Source organism: Athene cunicularia, assembly GCF_003259725.1.
Source record: "Athene cunicularia isolate RWA chromosome 2 unlocalized genomic scaffold, athCun1 chr2_part1, whole genome shotgun sequence".
NCBI classification, from domain to species: Eukaryota; Metazoa; Chordata; class Aves; order Strigiformes; family Strigidae; genus Athene; species Athene cunicularia.
The window spans coordinates 60966004-60984755 of record NW_020799095.1 but is presented as its reverse complement, the minus strand read 5'-3'; the positions used below and the strand labels follow the sequence as shown (position 1 = coordinate 60984755).

The following is an 18752-nucleotide window of genomic DNA, read 5'->3' as shown; positions in this document are numbered from 1 at the left end:
CGCAGGCGCAGGACGCTGTCGGTCCCCGTGGGGGTTCCTGGGGCCGCTTGTGCCGTCCGGTCGTCTCCCTCGCTCCATCCCTCCCTCCCGCCATGGATTACCGGGCGCTGGCCATGAGCCAGGCCGTGCCCGGGCAGTTTGACGATGCGGAGTGCTCCGAGGGGTAGGAGGTGGCGAGGGGCCGGGTGTGAACAGCTCGGGGGGTCCGGGCCTCTGGTGGCGCCCTGCGCCGGCGTGAGGCGAGGCCGGGCGGGTCGGCTGGCCGCGGGTGCCGAGCGGTTCCCGCAGGTCCCCGCGAGGGGTGGTGCGGGTGCGCCTGTTCCAATAAGCGGCGAGCGGAGAGGCGAGCGGTCCTGCACGGCGCCGGCAGAAAACGGCGGGGCAGGGCGGCCGTGCTGCAGGGTTAAACCAGAACGCGTGAGAAAAGGTTGCGTGCGCGCTCTCGGCTTTTTAGCCCTTGGCGATTTCTGCTTCACCGCTACAGACCCGGGGTGGTCGAGGCGGTTTCACCTTTGTGTTGTTTGATTGTAACTGAACATGTGAAACCGCGTAAGAGAATGGTGAGTTGCTTAGGACAGTAAGGAACTTTGATTCCTTTTGGAATTAAAACACTGTTTTGTTGCGCCAAAAGCCTAGAGCTTCTTGTGTTTAGTGAGGAGTGAATAAAGAATCGTCTTGCTTTATGGGTTCAAGTAATTTTCTTTCTAGTTTACGATTCATTTAATTAAATGTCAAATGCTGGCAGAAAGTCTGCTTTGGGATGTATTTGTTCTGTCAGAAAAATGTGACATATGACAGACATCAAGCCATGAGTAAGGGTTAGGGTTAGGGTTAATTTCTCCCACAGATTCTTTTTTAGGTTTCACTTTTTTTTTCATGTAGGTTGTGCTGGTGCACTGAGTTACCAGCAGGTTGGCTGTCTGCCTCTGATGAGATTTTGTGTGATAGATACCTTGTCAGGTGGAAATCTACTGTGGCAACAAGCAAATGGGTTCATCTCTGCTGAAGGAGCCAGCTGGCCTGCTCTGGTGTGTTCCTCTGATTGGACTCGGAGGGATCTGAATATGTGTAACTGCAGAACAAGTTAGAAGGCAGCACTGATATGGTGAAGAAGATAAACGTAATCTATCCTTTAAAGGCAGTGACATTCTCGTATATGCTTGCTTAGAGGCAGGTGAAGTGAGAACATCTCATGGAGAACTAACCTTGTGAAATCAGTTGTTGGGATAAATGTATTGGATTTTTGATGACTGTAACAATCATTTGTAGTTATATAGATATCTGTTGGGTTTTTTTTTAAAGTGAATTTACGCAAGACACGGAAACAGCTAAAGAAGATGAGGTCACTGGGAACTGCCAGTCATACATGTACAAAGAAGTTAACACAGAGGAAGGAGATGGTGATGATGACGATGATCATGAAGAGGAAGATGAAGACTGGGACTGGGATGACGAGGTGGGAAGACTTACAAAGCGCCACAATGCTGCTGGTGGATGCAATCCACAGGTATGTTGAAGGCTATTTTGTGAACATCAAGGATGCCCAAGAGCAAATGGGGCTAACCTGAAGGCTTTGTTCTTTGTTAGTATTATGTTGAGCATAAATGAAACGGAAATCTTTCCTGGAGAGAATCCTCTTCCTTTGAGTCTATTCCTCTGCTGTGCCATGAGTGTATGTATGTTGCAGCCAGAACTCTGCTTGATTTACTTGTCTCAAACCCTATCTCTGGATTCTTTTTGTCACTGCAGTTTTCCTTCTGTTCCTTTCTCATCTTTAATTGCCCACCCCAATCTCTACTGATGTTGCTTACTTTTTGGAATTTGTCTTCTGTGGTTTTGTGCATTTTCCCATCCTTTCTATCTAATTTTGAGACTGTACCGGTTTGTCACGCCTAGGGTGAAACAGATTGTTTTGGACTGATAGTGAAGGAGACAAAAGAAGCATAGGAGATGGAGGGAGGTGTTAGAAGTGGATTAGAGTGTATGCTGTTAGCATAGAAACTCTGGCATTGTGGAGAACGAAGAGCACCTGTGATCTAAGAACTAGCATTCTTCTGACCCTCAACTTGGACACTGAAGGTTTAAAACCTTTTTTCTTACTGATACCAACATAACAGAATAGTTGAATTAAATTAGAGTGGTGCTGATCATGGCATATTGTGTCTGACTCACAGCATTTGTCCTGGGTAATTTATTCTTGTCTTTAGTTAGAGGTTTGTGCTGTCCAATGTTGGTGAAGTCGTGTTCAGATACTGTATTTGGAGAAGACTACCTGTAAGAAAAGATAGCATCTTTGAAAGTTTTTCCTATTCGTTACCTTCTAATTTTTTTCTCTCATTTTTCTCCTTCTTACTGTCTGCTATTTCCCTTCCTTCTACAGACAGAAAAAGTGTTAAAATGAGAGACTTGCAGCTCAATTCCCAGACTTAAAATACGCCTGAATTGGGGCACTTTTTTGAATTCTAACTGATGTGTGACCTGTGCTTTCTTTTCTTAAGTAAAATCTGATGTTAATCCATATCCATTTCCTCACCTTTTATGTTTTTTTTAATAGCTCTAAGCATAGGTATTTGAGCTGACTTTTCCAATGATATTATCTGTATTTCAAAGGGTTATTTAGAGAAGGCAACTTATATTAACAAATCCTTTGTTTCAGGCAAATAGACAGACCCCTAGTTGCTATTCAGCAAAAATGTCTACCCCTACAGACAAGGCTTTAAGGAAATTTGAGCATAAAATTAATTTAGGTGAGTATAATTACATTGTCTTCTTTTATGAAAACAGATACCGCTCTGTGACATCTGACATTCTCCGACTAATTCTGTTTATTTTAAGCCAGAACTCACTGGAATGGCAGTTATCTGTTGGCAGAGAGATTAAAATATGGCTTTTGTGTACTTCAGGTTGCCTTTAGTCTCCTTTAATCAGCTGTCATACCCCTTTCTCTCCCCCTTCAGAGCCATAAGGCTGTTGTTTTTTCTTGTGGTGTGGTTGTTTTTTTTTTTTTTACCTTCCTCTTGACTTTGCCAGACCACATAAAATATTTCTTCCCTAGCTTCAGTAGGAGCAAGCTGTTTGGCTGGAGGGAGGGTGTCAGCTGTTTGTTGTGATGATGTTGGTCACTCCCAAAGCTGCCACCACAGCTAAATTTTCTAGACAATTGCAGTCCCTTGTAATATTAGGGTGGTACATTATGCAACAGTTATTTCACAGGTGTAGAGTTGTGTGATATGTGAAGAGGCTGCTGTCCTAGCTGCTGAAGTTTGATGTTTACCATGTGATGGAAATAGCTGTTCAGCTCAGCCAATTAGACTAGGTGTAGCTGTGACTGGGTAGTAAACAGAGGCTGTGGTTTCCTTTATAACGAAATGGTTCTAAAAATGAAGGTTTGAAAGAGTGGTGCTGATGTATGTAGCCAAATACAGCATCTTTTACAGAAAGAGTGGTGCTGATGTATGTAGCCAAATAGAGCATCTTTTACACATTTAGCAGTTAATAAAATGCCATTTTAAATACATCATGGGAAGAGAATACTGGAAGCTGTTGCTTATTTTGTTCAGAAAAATGGTATTTGATTGTGATAAGAGAAGGGCGGGCAAATGTACTGGTGAGATGTTATCCAAAAGGCATTACTTCGGGATGGCATTACATCTCCAAGCCTGTGGGACTGTCTCACTCATCTGTGTTGTTGCCTTATAGTCCTGCTTTGAAACGTAGACAGAGTGGAGAGCTGGGTTAACTCTAGTATGTAGCTAAGTTTCTGTGCTTGTCAGAAAGCTCAGCGTGTGTTTAACATTGTGTTGTGGCATTTCAGCTGGCAGCAGAATTACAGGAGCAATTCCAAACATAGGAAATTTCTTTGGATTTGTTTTTTTTTTTTTTTCAATACTTCTACGTCTTTTTCAGATAAGCTAAATTTTGATGACTCCGTTATAAACAGAGTCACAGAAAAGTCTAGACAGAAGGAAGCAGACATGTGAGTATTACTCATGGTTCTATTTTCATTTAAATAATTAAAACCCAGAAGAGTAGTTCTTATTTCCTAGTGCGATCCTGAGTTTTAAATAAATTTATTAAGAAAACCAAAATTTGTAAGTCGTCTGCCTGCAGTTTGCCTTTTGGTCTTAAACTTTTTGATTTATGAATCAGTTGCCTAAATCATTCCAAAGTTTTGATTCTTTTGTCACTGCTGCTGGTAGCACATCTGATTGTATTGGTGTAGTAAGACAGAAGTGACAGGTGTCATTCCACTAGAAAAGACTATTATATCTCTGATACTCTTTTTTTCTAAACAGAGGTCCTTAAACAGTTGGTCTAAAAAGGTATTGGAAGCCTTTTGAAGGTTCCTCCTGATGATTTGGTGAGGGAAAGGTACTTCTTTTTAAATTTTTTTTAAGCCTGCAGCTTGTAGCTCGAAGTTGTTAAGACAGATATTGTTTTCTCCTGAATAAGCATAATTCAGTGAAGACAAGAAGATATCTATACAAGTGAAGGGCACTGATGTTTATAGATTTCTTTTTTTGTTTCATTTTGTTTTCCCCCCCCTGCCTGCAGGAGAAACTTTTGCTTTTGTATGAACTGAAAGCCTTACTTCTTGAGGCTGTCATCTTATCTTTAATAACGAATACAGAATGTTGTGTTTTACTCTGTCAAAGTGCTGAGTCTGTATGTGGTATTGTATCATTTATTTTCACTCCTGCTAGGTATCGAGTCAAAGACAAGTCAGACAGAGCAACAGTAGAACAGGTAAGTTCTCTAATACATTAAATTTCTCTTTTCATGGGAATAAAGAATGTGGAATTTGGAATCAGTATTAAAATGGACTGTAGCAACAAGTTTTGCCTTGAAATTCTGTTTTTCTTGTTATCCTGAGGAGACCTGTTTTTTCTTTATGTTTCTTTCTTGTATGAAGGTTCTGCTTGCTTCCATAAACATTTTGGAGCTAATTTTTGTGCTTAGTATTGTGACTTGATCATAAATGCAGAATTCCATCTTAAGCTTCTGTTAAATTCCAAAGAACAATAAAAATGCTGGGTTTGCATTTTTCATTTTGTTTCTGTAGCAAGACTGGCCCAAGGCCACATAGCTTCTCTATTTCAGTTGTGATAACTGTATCTCAAGAGAAACTTTATTTGAACACACTTAGTGCAACTGTGGGTGGGAAATCAGTCTCTTACGTCTCCTCTTCTGGAGCTAGCTCAAGGACATATGCCTAGCTTAAAAAAAAGTAATCACGTTGAAAGAAAAAGTGAAGTATCGTGCTAGAATCACGGCAAAATTCAGAGTGGTTCCTGCTTGGGTCATCATTTGATCCTTAAGAATAGTCTGATGCTATGGGTCCTTTAATATGGTGCTAAGGCTGAACAGTATTACTAGGTTTCTTCAGAGACAGCAGTTGTAGTGACTTTTCTGTATTATATTTGAGGTGTTGGATCCAAGGACCCGAATGATTCTGTTCAAGATGCTAACTAGAGGTGTCATATCAGAAATCAATGGCTGCATCAGCACAGGGAAAGAAGTAAGTTTTATTACAAATGACATAACAGTCTTTTTCTCAGCAAGCTAGGAAACTTTATGGTGCTCAGATGTTTGAAATACTTGGGTTTAGTACTACTATTTTTCGTTTGTGTTGCTTGCTTGTTAGGAAGTTATCTTAAGATAAAATGCAACTTATGTTAAAGGAAACAAGTTTCCCCAAGTATGAAAGATTTCTCAGAATACTGAAGTGTTATCTTAAATTTGTGGATCTTATTAATTATATGTTACAGCTGAAATTTTGGAAAGGGTAGGTGTACACACAATATTAAACAGTCCCTGAGAAAATGTACAAACCCAGGTAGTTCTACATATGAGACTCTCTTGCATGCTGATCAGATGAGCTCCACATGTCAGCAGGCGTGGGAGTATCTAAATGGTGTAACAAAATTCTGTTTGAAATACTATTAAACCAGTGCTTTTACAAAACTAGCATGTTCATGTGCTGTTGCTATTCAGTAACATTGCAGATAATTAAAACCAGACCACAATATCCAAGTAAATTCGTAAATCGTTTTGAGAATGCCTAGTCCCTAGGCTGAGCCGGTTTTCTTCCAAGTCCTTGGATGCTTATTAAAGGCATACTTCCATCCTGTGTAGAGGTGTCAATGTGAGAGATTTGGCCCATGCTTTAGGGCCTAAATAGCACATAGGCTCAAATTAACTTTGCACACAGGGCTTGTTTCAGTCTCCAAAATGTGGATGAGGTGGAGTCATCTTGTTTACTGTTGTTTTTGTTCTCAGTGCGTTGTCATGCAGTCTTAGATACTTCTGTAAGCTGCCTGTGGTAGAAAAAAAGAGATTGCCTTTATGTGCAGTCTCACTCAGCTGGGTGCTTCATATGAGCTGAGGTGAGATCAGATCTTTTCCAGGTGTCAGAAACAGAAGAAGAGAAAAGGTCATGGTGGTTTAAAGAGTTTTTCTTTAATGTTATTTCTTTCCTTTGTAATCTGATAGGCTAATGTATATCATGCCAGTACTGCGAATGGAGAGAACAGAGCAATAAAGATTTACAAAACCTCTATTCTGATGTTTAAAGATCGGGATAAGTATGTGAGTGGTGAATTCAGGTGAGTTTGACTTCTGCCTGGTTTTACTGGGGTAGAGGGGTTGTTTGAAAGGTGGTAAAATCACCAGTGCTAATACTGCATTGATTGGATAAGAGTCCTTGGTTTTTATTTCTTTATTTAAAGGTTTCGTCATGGATATTGCAAAGGCAATCCAAGAAAAATGGTGAAGACATGGGCTGAAAAAGAGATGAGGAATTTAATAAGGTAATTCTTCCAGTTTTTATTTCAGCATGCAAAGGTAACACTTTACGTTTATAGGAGGTTCACTTCTATTGCTAGACTGTGGCTATCGCTACCTTTTAGGGTCTCTGGAGCGTTTAGGAATGTATCTTAAGCTTCCATGTGTAAGCTTCCATGTGGGAGAGAAAAGAAAGGGGAGGGAGGAATAAAGATATCTTTGTCATGCTGCTAATTCTTTAAGCTCTTCAATGTCTGAACTCTGACATGACTGAAAAGTGAGGAGAAGTTAAAAATAGCTGCTGCTGAGTAACAGCACACTGTGTTACAGGTTAATCTAGGATTAACCTGAACTGTGTAAAGATTCTTTGTCCAGGACAGGAATGCTTAGAGAAGGGTCAGAGCCAGAATGGTTGTGGCTTTTTGTATTAATTTCCTAGTTGTTTTTCACAAGTGAGAGTTTCCTGAGTAGAGGAACTCTTATTGTGTATTATGTTTAAAGCAACAGAGCTCCTATAGGCACTAGTCCAATGCAAACAGTAGAGTTAGAGTTTAGTTTTATTTTTCTGTGGCTTTGTTCTTGTGTTACAGGTTGAATACAGCCCAAATACCTTGCCCAGAGCCAATTATGCTGAGAAGTCATGTGCTTGTCATGGGCTTTATTGGTAAAGGTGATAGGTAAGTATCCTTAGAAAAGAAAATATTTTTTTTATTAATAACTTTCCACAAAGGTTCATTAAAAGCAAATAAAACCTCTGAATTTACCTAGTTACTTTAGGCCTGTAAAATGAACATGTTGCTCTTCCATGTGCATGTGACTTGTAGGATACCCAGACACTTGACAGCCACTACTACAGTCTGCATGATTCTGAAGCCTCAGTTGTGTCATCAAGTGGCTTAACCAGAGATGAAGCCTGGAAAGGCTTGCTAATCATACATGAGGATCACTCATCATGCTGTACTAAAAACATTAATGTAGCATGGTCCAAATCAACTCACTTAGGAAATAGAGCTCCAGTGTCTTTGGCAAGCATATACCAAGCTTTGCTGCCCTTCATGCTGGCTCTGTGCACTTAGCTGCTCTTGCTGACTTGCTTGACAGTGAATGGAAGGATCAAGTACAGGAATTAAAGCATTTGCAGCTGGTATGAAGAAGGAAGAAGTACTCACTTTCTGTTATTTGTGTTGTAATTTCAAGGCCTGCTCCTCTGCTGAAGAATGCTCAGTTATCTGACTCCAAAGTCCGGGAGCTGTACCTGCAAATCATCCAGTACATGAGAAGAATGTACCAAGATGCCAGACTTGTTCATGCAGATCTCAGTGAATTTAATATGCTGTATGTTTTTAAACTTTAGTCTGAATTGTGACATCTAAAATGTATGCATTGGCAACCTCTATGTGAGAGTACTAATCTACCTTTGAGGGATGGGTGAGGTCCTTTTTGTAACTGGCTTTTGTAACTTACGTAATTAATTATGTAGCTTTTAACCCAGATCTGAGCTTTCTTTGTTTAAAAAAAAAATGAAACACATAAGCAAAAAACCAAAAACCCAAACAAAGAAAAATCCCCCACCAAACTCCCCTCACAAACAAACAAAAAAAGCCTCAACTAGAGAAAAAATTAGTAAGGTATCACTTCTTTTTTTTTTTTCCTTTTTCTTCCCCTCATAACACTGCTTTTTGTGTTCATGAGAAGACTATTTTTTTAAAGTTTAATAATACAGCTTGTGTAAAGGAGGGAAGGGATTGACCCCAAAAAAGTCACTCTGGCCTGAATATGTGAGGTATATGCTAGAGAAATAAATTAAGATTGTTTGCTGGTTCTTTCTTTCTGCCCCTCAGTAATCTCCCATATAACGCTGGTGGAGTTAGTGCAGCTCCGTGTGGTTTTTTGCAGGTACCACAGTGGGGACGTGTACATCATTGATGTGTCTCAGGCTGTGGAGCATGACCACCCGCATGCGCTGGAGTTCCTGAGAAAGGATTGTGCCAACGTTAACGGTGAGTGGGCTGTGCTTCAACTCTTGTTCTGGTAGCTGATTTATTTAGGAAGGTGAAATCTGTTCACCTATGTTCTTTAAGGTATAACTGTAGAAGCTGTCAAATTGCTGTTAAAATCCCCCCTCTCCTAGGTTCTCATGTCTTCTGTGTGGAGCAGTGTACTGTGCCGAGTTCAGAAGAGTACAGCCTATTTTGCTAGAAATCATCTGGCTGAAATGAGTCATCTCGCTGTATCTTAGGTTTACAATAGATCTGAGATCAGTCCCAGGCTGATTAGAGAGCAGTCCCAGTCTGCAGCAGCACCTGCCCTTACTTAAAGGGACTGCACAGGCATACTGATACGTTTTCTTCTGTGAGCGAAATCCATGTCTGGAATTCCTCAGCTGTCAAGAAGTTTACCATATGTTATGAAGTTCCCTGCACTTGTCCAGGTCAGGTGAGAGGATCAAGGCATAGAGTAATTTCTTAGAGATGTTATTGTCGTAATATTCTAATAAACAAGGTACCTTTATGGTATTTTTCTTTTGAAAATTTGGTCTTCATGTGAGAGTATGAGTGTTGTTTAACAGATACACACCTCCTGGTAGGCTGTGTTTCTCTCTGTGGACGAGAGATCTGTCGCTGCAGGTTGCTTTTCCTCCCCCTTTTCAGATTGGCTTTTTCTAATTTTGCTGAGATTTTTCAAAGTCTGTGGAAAAAGAACTGTGTGTGTTTTGATGCTATGTGTATTTGATACCCAGTATGCTAGTTTTTACTTATTCCTTTTCTGTTCATGGATTTCTAATAACTCTTTTCTGGCTGAAGTACTTGCAGCCTTGCTCTTTTTTCATGTCTCTTGGCTTGTTCTCCCTAGGTATTCTGGTGTCTCAGTTAGTTGCAGTGGTTTTGGTGTGGTTGGTTGGTTTGTTACCTGTCACTGCAGCTTTCTCTGTGTGTTCCTTCTTCAAGGCTACAGAGACAGCCCTAGCTGTGAGCATTGCAAGGCTTGGGGTTCCATGGGCAGAGAGCTGACTCCAAAGTAATTTTTTTTTGTTGTTCTTTCTATGATTAGTTTCTCATGGTGAGAGATCTTCTGAAAACATTAGTAGGAAACACTTATTAAGCAGTCCTCCATGTCTTTCAATGCTGTTTTTAAGTACAGAAAGTGCAGCCTCAGAATTTGGTTATACTTGTCTCAAGAAACCAATTCTGAATGTAGTATTGAGGAAAGTTCTACTATGTTAATGTGTCTTCCCTTTTAGGTGGATCATAATTAGGCTGTACTGTGTTTCAGTGGATACTTCTGTTTCTCTTTGGCAAAAGTCTGAATTCTCCATTCCTTATTCTTTGAAATATACTTTTCATCTTAGTCATTGCAAATACTACATCTCTCTTACATTGTTTACTTAGCCCTTACTCCATTAAGTCTGGATCCTGCTGAAATTGTTTTGGCTTTTATGCTTATCCAATTATTCTCCTTTTGGTATTTGTTGCATCTGGAAGATGAACAGTTTTATTTCAGGGGGCCAAGAGTCATCGGATAGCTAAACCCAGTATGATGCAGTACATGCTGCTGAGACTTTCCCAAGTCATCAGGGCCATTGGCTGTCACTCAGCATCGCAGCTGCATGCATTACATGTAATTACCTACGTTTTTTGCAGGGCCATTGGCTGTCACTCAGCATCGCAGCTGCATATATTACATGTAATTACCTACGTTTTTTGACTCTGCTTTTGTTTCCTGGTAGACTTTTTCCAGAAGCACAATGTTGCGGTGATGACCGTGAGGGAGCTGTTTGAGTTTATTACTGATCCTTCTATCACCAGCCAAAATATTGATGACTATCTGTCTAAGGTAAGACCTCATGGCATTGTTGCTTATGTAGGAAGACTTGAACAATAAAATCAGATATAGTTCAAGCTCCTTCATCTCATTTATTCTACATCCTGCTATTGAAGGAAGCTGGTACATGACATTATGATATGCTAGTGCTTCAAAAATATGTACAGGTCTTTTCCATTTATACCATTATAGGATAACACACTTTCATTCTACATTTTCTCAAAAAGTCTAATCATGACAACTCAAATGTCTGTTTCAAGTGCTACTTAAACCAGAATGCTTTAAATTAGTGCTTTCTTTATGGTAAGGAGAAACTCTGCAGAAATATAACCATGCTTATATAGAGAATGGGGTTAAGAATGCAGATTTCAGCAGGGTGGGCTGAGGGAGGAAGGGAATGACTCAGGGCAGCGTTACTGCAAGGTACACAGTATTGCTGGCCAACTATAGCAGCTGGCAGATCACACTGATTCTAGGAGGAAGTAAACTTACTCAGTGCTGCTAGCAGCACCCATGTGTTTCATCTCTAGCTGCCAGTCCTCTGCTCCCAGCTGGATGATTCTTTAAAATGGGAGAGAGGGGGAAGGCTTTTTAAGTTGATGCAAGAGAAATGAGGGCCACGTATACCATGCTCAGAGTGGAGATTTGATGTGTCGTTCCTGGTCAAGACCATGAGGTAGAGACTAAGTGTGGTCCAAATACCAGTACAGCATGGGGATTTCCAGATGTTGTGTACTTTGTGTCACACTGGAGATTGAATGAGACAGAACTGTTCTACATGGTTCCTCTTATTTGTGCTCCTCTGGCTTGCCCATGTGCATGAGAAGAGCCACGTTCCAGGACTGAGCGCTGCTCACTGTATCCTCCTTGTGCTGTTACGTCCTGTAGCCATGCTGGGCCTGCCATAATTTGGTCTGGGAGGAGCTTCCAGCGTGTTTTCCCTCTTAATATAGCAGATCGGCAGTTACAAGTGTGCTTCACAGAAATGTTGGTTACCATTAGGTGTCACTCAAGGCATTGCCATCGGGAAAGCTGGAGTATTTGTGAGTGGCAGTGTGGAGTATGGGGAGAAACATAGATGAAAATGGTTAGTTGGATTAAGTGATGTGATTCTAAAGAGTGTAACTTTGTATTATTTTATATTTCTTTAGGCAATGGAAATAGCGTCGAAAAGAACAGAGGAGGAAAGATCCAGTCAAGATAAAGTAGATGAGGAAGTAAGTGAGGATTTTTGTTCCTGCTATGAAATGAATATTAACATTGCCTTTTCTAAACGGTGAAAAACATTCCGTTTTATTTGACAAAATGTACAACTGATAAGCAAAACATTGTGATGCTGAGATGTCTGGAACTAGTTGAGATGTGAAGTATTAAGGGATACCACATGTAAAAGCTGACAGTGATAAGGTGTTAAAGGCAGCTACTCCATTTCTTAAAACAATATGCTTGTAGCTAGGTTCCTTGATGTATCTTCCAGTTCAGGTTCAGTTAAGAAAAAAACCTGATTATGCCAGTGGATTTTGGGCCAGTGATACAGAAGCAGGATATTCGGATACATGCAGTGACCAGACAGCCTATCTAGCTCCAGTCTCAGTCTAATTCAGTTCTTGCATCTACTGTTTCTCACCCTTGCTTTTACATTAAGTAAAGCCATTAAAGACCATTACTGAAAACTTGCAACATTCTGGAATGTCTTGATAGAAGGATGAAACAATTTCTATTTTAGTCTTATCTGTCTGTTACAGATGAGTTTAAAAAAAAACCAAACACCACCAAAAAACAACTGTGTTGAGCAGAATTTGTATCAGTGAGACTAGATTTGTACTGGTTCATGTCATGTTTATCTTTGGAGTCAGTAGTACTTGATTTATCAAAGACTTCTCTTTTTCTCTTGGAGCTCTGCAGGTCTTACTAACTGCTTCTGGCTCAAGCTTGCCTAAGAAGAGATTTTTTTTTTTTTTTCTTCCTAAGATATCCTCAGCATACAACTCAACTTCTGATGCTAGTGTTTTGTTTCAAGCCCATCTTTTTTTGCAAACCAATTATTCCTTTGCTCATATAAAAGTACTGTCGAGTAAGAGAGATGATTTAGTAGTGTCTAAGTTCAGTTTTTTTCTCTTAGACCATGCTGCTATGGCTAGTTCATGTCCCTTTCTTCACAAAAGAGTAGAGCTGATTAAGGGCAAGCTCTGTGGAGGTGAGGACCTCTGCCCTTTGCACAGCACTTAATCTAGCAGTTATGATCATAAAGCCTGCTGAATTTGTGGTGGGATTGAATTCATACCATGAAAAAGAGAAGTAAAATACTTCTCTCTGATCTGGTACTGACATAAGTTTGCTGGAGGACTGTTTCAAAAAGACTGCATGACAGATTTTAAGTATGTTGTTGATACTGCAGTTAGGTTTTACTGTACTATACTGCTGCAGGAAACTTTTTTGACTTGGACTGTAGGTTGAAGCAGGTGGTATTATATAAAGAGATTAAGTTCTAACAGAGCATTTCAACAGAATTGCATCCTGAAGGCATTGTAAACATCACCATAAAAACATTAGAGAAAATCCTTAGAATACAAAACCTTAGGACTCAAGTAGGTTAAGAGGAAGTTGGAAGGATTGGAGAAGTTTGTAAGTGGCCTGGTGGTAGTCATGCTTAGGAAGGAGCCTTATTAGTCATGATCTATCAATAATGCGTAGGTTGCACGTTAAGTCTGCTCCTGAAAAAAGAAAGATACACCGTGGTTCAGATGGTAGTGGATGACTGCCATGTTCATTTTTAGTAATTCTGAGCCATGAAATCCTTCACGATTATTCTCTTAAGGATGCATAATTAGGAAGAACATCATGAAACTGTATATAAATTAGTAAGTCTATGTTTTCTTTTACTAGGTGTTTAAGAAGGCTTACATACCTCGAACTTTGACTGAAGTTAAAAACTATGAGAGAGATGTGGATATAATGATGAAGTTGAAGGAGGAGGATATGGCATTGAATGTTCAACAAGATAATGTGAGTAGACAAGTTGAGGCACTGCAAAACCAGGGAGAGAATAAGAATTCTTCTTACTGCAAACTGATAGCAACAAACAAAAACAGAAGCCTTGTTACCAAGGTGTGGAGTACTGAATCTAGTGTCATAGTTTAAAGTCATCTGGTTAGTACTAATGCTAATATTATGTTTTTTTTCCCTCAGTTTGTTGGGGTTTTTGAGATAATAATTTTCTCTAGTGCAATGATTTAATACTCCATATTTTGATAATATAATTTTATTTCTCCCTGGGTGTAGATTCTCTACCAGACTGTGACAGGACTGAAGAAGGATTTGTCTGGTGTTCAGAAGGTGAGACGGTCTTTTTGAAATCCTTCATTTCAGCCATTTTCAGAAAAGTGCTTAGAAGGACTACAGAGAATGTCTCATCTTGCAGCTGACACCATGGAAGAAGCCTCTTGTCTGCAGAGTGGCCATTTATGTCTGGGATAGGTCTGGCATGTCAGTGTGTCTGCACACCACATGAATTGTTTCCCTGCACCATGGCTGATGCTGGCTTGCTTGAGAATGAAGCAACAATTCTCGCTGTGGCCATGAGATCTCCAAGGTGGAGAGGAGGGAAGATGTTTTCCAATTATGTAACATGCAGTTGATTTAAATTGTAGCATGACTATAAGTTTTGATATGTTCAGGGTAGCTTTGCTGTAATTACTCTGTAAAGGACAACCCTTCAGTGTAAGGTGTAAGATATTATGTCTTACTCTGTCTGAAGTACTTGATCATGACACTTGTGTAAAGTATGTTGGATGATTGGGTACAGATCAGTCTGTAGTAATATAATTCAAGGCAGAAGCCCTCTGTGGATTCTCCCTCATTCCTTTGCAAATGTTATCTGGCAGTGGCGTGGACTCTGTTTTAAAATGGAAATATAAATATGGATGGGACCAGACTGTGGCACAGTCTCAAGACCTAAGAATAAGTGAGTTTTCTAGCATAGATATTTACGTTTGCAATAAAGCCTACGTACAGTGCCCCCAAGGTAGATTTGGGTATGATCCAACTGTAATTAAAAACTGGCTTCCACATATCTTAGCAAATCACTGTTTAACTTCTGGAAGTTAGTTTGGGAGTGCAAATACAGCTGTGCTGTGAGCACTGACCTAAAAGTTTCTGTGTTGTACATTGTATGTTCCTTGTTCTTAGTTTGGATTACTTCCATTCTTTTTCTTGAGCCTCGGTGATGGCTGTAGTAAAGGAGATAGCACAAGCTAGCTCAAGGGTTTCTTTGCAGTTGATTCTGTTTTGTTTTGTGTGCATGTGTGTGTATATTGTCATCAGATTTCTTCATTTTGGGTTGGTATAATTCTCTCTTAATACATCTTGCAGATTCCTGCACTTCTTGAAAAGAAGACAGACGAGTCAGAAACAGACTCTGATGATGATGATGGCAGCTCAGAGGACTCTGAATCAGGCTGTAAAGAATCTGTACATCCCAAAGACAAACCTGCTGAAGTCAGCATGGACAAAAAGGTCAGCTGGCCAGGAATTGTTTATTTTTCCTACCTCTGCCTATGTGACAGGAAAAAAATCTAAATTTAGTTCTGAGTGGTTCTTGCTGCTACTTGTCTGAAACAAGCTATGGACTTTTCCTGTTTTGGAGAATGAGAGGAGGGAATGTGAGTTCTGTTATGGTTGCTTTATTAATTATGTTTTTCTGTAGAGGAACATGTAACCTAGCCCTCTGTAGCCTAGACAAAGCTAGAAGAGATCTCTGCAGGAAATTCTAAGGCTACACAAAGCAGAATTTAGGAAGCCTGGGCAGTTCTTCAGTGCTTCTGGCTACTCTTCCAAGCTTTGGTGTTATGGTCGTGGTCCCTGATTAACCTCCTTTTTCCCAGGGAACTGAGACCACTTGATCTGTAGAACTGGAGACCTGGTGACAATGTTTGTACCACAGTGGCTTTTGCAGTATCAGTAGTACAGACTGGCTAGCTTTGCTGTGGGCAAGAGATGTAATGCAGTCATACAAAGGGATTATAGTTTGGGTTTTTTTTTAAGGTTTCGTTTTCCAGACTGCAGAACAGCTATGTTCTGTTTTGGTGAGGCTCTTCCTCAGAGTATCACCCATGGATAAGAGCCTTTCGTCAGTCTTTTAGGTACTGTGCAAAAGAAGGATGAAACGTGCTGGGCTTAAGGGGTTCAAGATTTGGGGGTTTGCTTTTTTTCTTCCTAGGTTTTTTCCTTCCTAGGAAAGATAAGGTAATAGTTTCCATATCTGTCAAATAAAAATGCAGTGGTCTACTAGATATTTTCTACCAATCCAGAGCTGCTGTCTTTCCGATGTGAAGCAGGGAAGTCTTGATCACTTCTCGTGCTTATGGATAGGTTTTCATTTGGACTTCTTTTTGTGTAAGATGAGCTTTTAGGTAACCTGTGTGTTCAGCTGTAGGTTGAACAACTGATTAGCAGCAATTGCTTCCACCACCCACCCCATTATGCTGACATTTCATTTTCCAGTTGAATGCAATCTCTTCACTGTCTGACATAAATTAAAGTGTACTGCAGTAGCATAGCACCCTTTCTTGCTGATCCTGATGATGATCAGCTTGGTCTGAGTTACAAACAGTTATTGGATCAGTATTTTTGCAGGATGTATAGAAACACTCTAGCCCTGTGAGTAGCAGGGAACCTAGATCAGTCATCCTGTTGTAATCTTAGGTGTAAATAGCATGAGTTCAGAGCTTCTCTTGTTCCCTTTCTTCAAAGGTTGTATGAAACTCAGGCTTTAACTAGTTTGAATTTTGCCTTGTCATTACCAGTGTGCAGCTTTTAGCTCCACCCCCTACCTATACTTCCTTTTTCCTTTTCCCTCACTGTTCCTGTTGATTTTCTTTTTTATTTCTTCCTCTTAACCTCATTTTTATGTGATGTGTTAATTAACTTGTTAATATAACAATTGACTGACTTGCTTAAAATCTCTTATTCTTTCTGGCTTTAAACGAATGGTATTTTATCCTTTATAGGAAAGGAAGAAGATGGTTAAAGAAGCCCAAAGAGAGAAGAGAAAAAACAAAATCCCAAAGCATGTGAAGAAACGGAAAGAAAAAACTGCAAAAATGAAGAAAGGCAAATAAAATCAGCTTTGTCTTGGGGAGAGGGGTGGTTTGTCGATTATTTAGTCACCATCCTTTTTCTTTTTTTAGAATTAAAAATCCTTTATTTATATGGTATTAACTGTGAGGGTGGTTTTGTAATTACATGGTGGAATTGTTTGAACAGAATATATGCCATGGGTTTCTCAATGGGAAAGAATGAATTTAACACTTGTGCATGTTAAAATCCTTTACCTGTGCAGGTCTAACCTATTCTTAAGCTCGCATTGATTTGTTCACGGGGTCTTACTCCCTCGCCTCATGCTGCATACAGTCTAGTTCAGTTTGTTCCAGAGCAGTGATGTGATCCAAACAGATTCTTGGAGGAGGAGGAATGGCAATTCAAAGACCCATGCCACCTTCACAGTGTGGAAGCAAGTTGAGCTATCTGTTCTCTGCAGGCTGTCAGTCACCCGTGGATAACCCTGTAGGCATTGTGCCTTTGCTGCCTCCCTGTGCTTGCATCACCTTTGATACTTTCTTACTGAAAGCTGAGTGGTGTGACTTGGGAGGCAGCTGTCCTCGTTGCACAGTGCCCTTCTGAAGCAATCAGGCAGGCGTACCCAGACCAAAGCCTGGGGTTTTTTTAAAGTTTTATTTCTTGGATCCCAACACAGGGCAGTGTTGCTCTTAAGATTATTACAAACCAGCTATTTTATAAGCTGGTCAAATGAGTATTTACTGTCAAGATTAACCATGTGTGTTTGAATGCAAAGCTGTGTAAAGGCTTGTGGCACGACCTCTCTGGTGTGGTTCAGCATTACCCATCCATGTTGTGCTAAGGTGCCCCAGCTCATTATCAGGGAGAAGTTGGCAGAGCTCTGCTCATAAGTGACCCACTTGGGCTGGGGCAAAGGCTCTGTACTGAAGACAGACCACCTTTTCTCTTGGCAGCTGCTTTGGCCACTGAGGCTGACAGAATCTTGGGAGAGGTGTCTTCCTCATGCTGTAGCACATCAGCTGTCTTTTCCCACTGCCTACAGTTTCAGAACTCCGTGTGCCAGCACAGAGAAGGTTCCAATTCCAGTAAATGTCTTGATATGTTCTCCCATTAGGGGTGGAGTTGATGGCATGGGGATTTACGCTTACAGGACATATATCCTCTGAGGACAGCTTTTATCCATCAATGGATATCTAACAATGCTGGGTTGGCCAGGGGCAGGGTGAGGCTTCCTTCTCTCTGCTCCTTACCTCCCACACCCAAGAGATGATGTTGACCAACTGCACATGTTGTTGCACTCCCCAGAGTGACCTTCACAACATCTTTGGTGCCTTTGGCTAGAAATCTGGTAAGAGAGGAACTGGTCAATGCTCCCACATCTCTGTGCTCCCTTTCTCCTTACCCATACAGGGATTGACAGCGCTCATGTATGGTATGCACAGAAGTGTAGACAGAACTGCTGGAGCATGTTAGGAAGCAAGACTGGTATTTCCTCAGGAAGTGGGGATGTTTATTGGGAGACTGAGATGAAATATCTGCATTTTGGAAAATGGCATTACATCAGGTGCAAGAAAGAGGGCAGCCTCCAACTTGATCGTGAAGGAAGGAGGAGGTGCAAGACCTATGTCCAGAGGTGAGGAAGTAGTATTGATGGCCATTTGTCTTAACACCAAGGGCTGAGATGCTGCTAGATGTATGGACATGTTATTTCTTGCCTTTCCTTGCCATCATGGGAGCTCGTGTAGTGACATAATCAGGCAGAGGTGACTTTGGTGATGCCTGCACTGAACTTGACAGGTTGCGTTCATGGGTGCAGTGCTGCAGGTGATGGAAACAGCAACAGCTTCGTGCACTTTGCCCTTGAAATCCCGTCGATTCTTCCTCCTGACTGGCAAGGCTATGGTGTATGCGTCTGTGATAGCAGTTGTGATTCACAAAGGTGTGCACACCAGGAAGCATGTGTAGAGTTTAGGGGTCATCATGGGGGGGATTGTGTCTGAGCTGTTGCTTTCCTCCAGCAACAGGCTGTGCACTGGGCAGACCTCAGGTGTTTTTGATGAAGTGGGATA

The 18752-nt window shown here is 40.8% G+C and overlaps 1 protein-coding gene across 2 annotated transcripts; it reads left to right on the top strand.

Moving 5' to 3' along the window:
* The first annotated feature begins 11 nt into the window (after positions 1 to 11).
* On the top strand, positions 12 to 16815 carry RIOK1 (RIO kinase 1). Of its 2 annotated transcripts, none has more exons than XM_026842534.1 (17): positions 12 to 163; positions 1303 to 1507; positions 2657 to 2747; positions 3907 to 3976; positions 4704 to 4746; positions 5426 to 5518; positions 6493 to 6605; positions 6729 to 6809; positions 7374 to 7460; positions 7981 to 8118; positions 8680 to 8783; positions 10511 to 10617; positions 11757 to 11822; positions 13492 to 13611; positions 13888 to 13941; positions 14977 to 15120; positions 16614 to 16815. In XM_026842534.1, exons 1-17 carry the CDS (start codon positions 93 to 95, stop codon positions 16722 to 16724), a joined length of 1698 nt encoding a protein of 565 aa, XP_026698335.1. In that variant the 5' UTR covers positions 12 to 92; the 3' UTR covers positions 16725 to 16815. The 2 variants fall into 2 exon arrangements, with proteins under 2 accessions (XP_026698335.1, XP_026698336.1); XM_026842535.1 differs by lacking the exon at positions 12 to 163 and adding an exon at positions 398 to 560 and having other exon boundaries at positions 16614 to 16724.
* The last annotated feature ends 1937 nt before the right edge of the window (positions 16816 to 18752 follow it).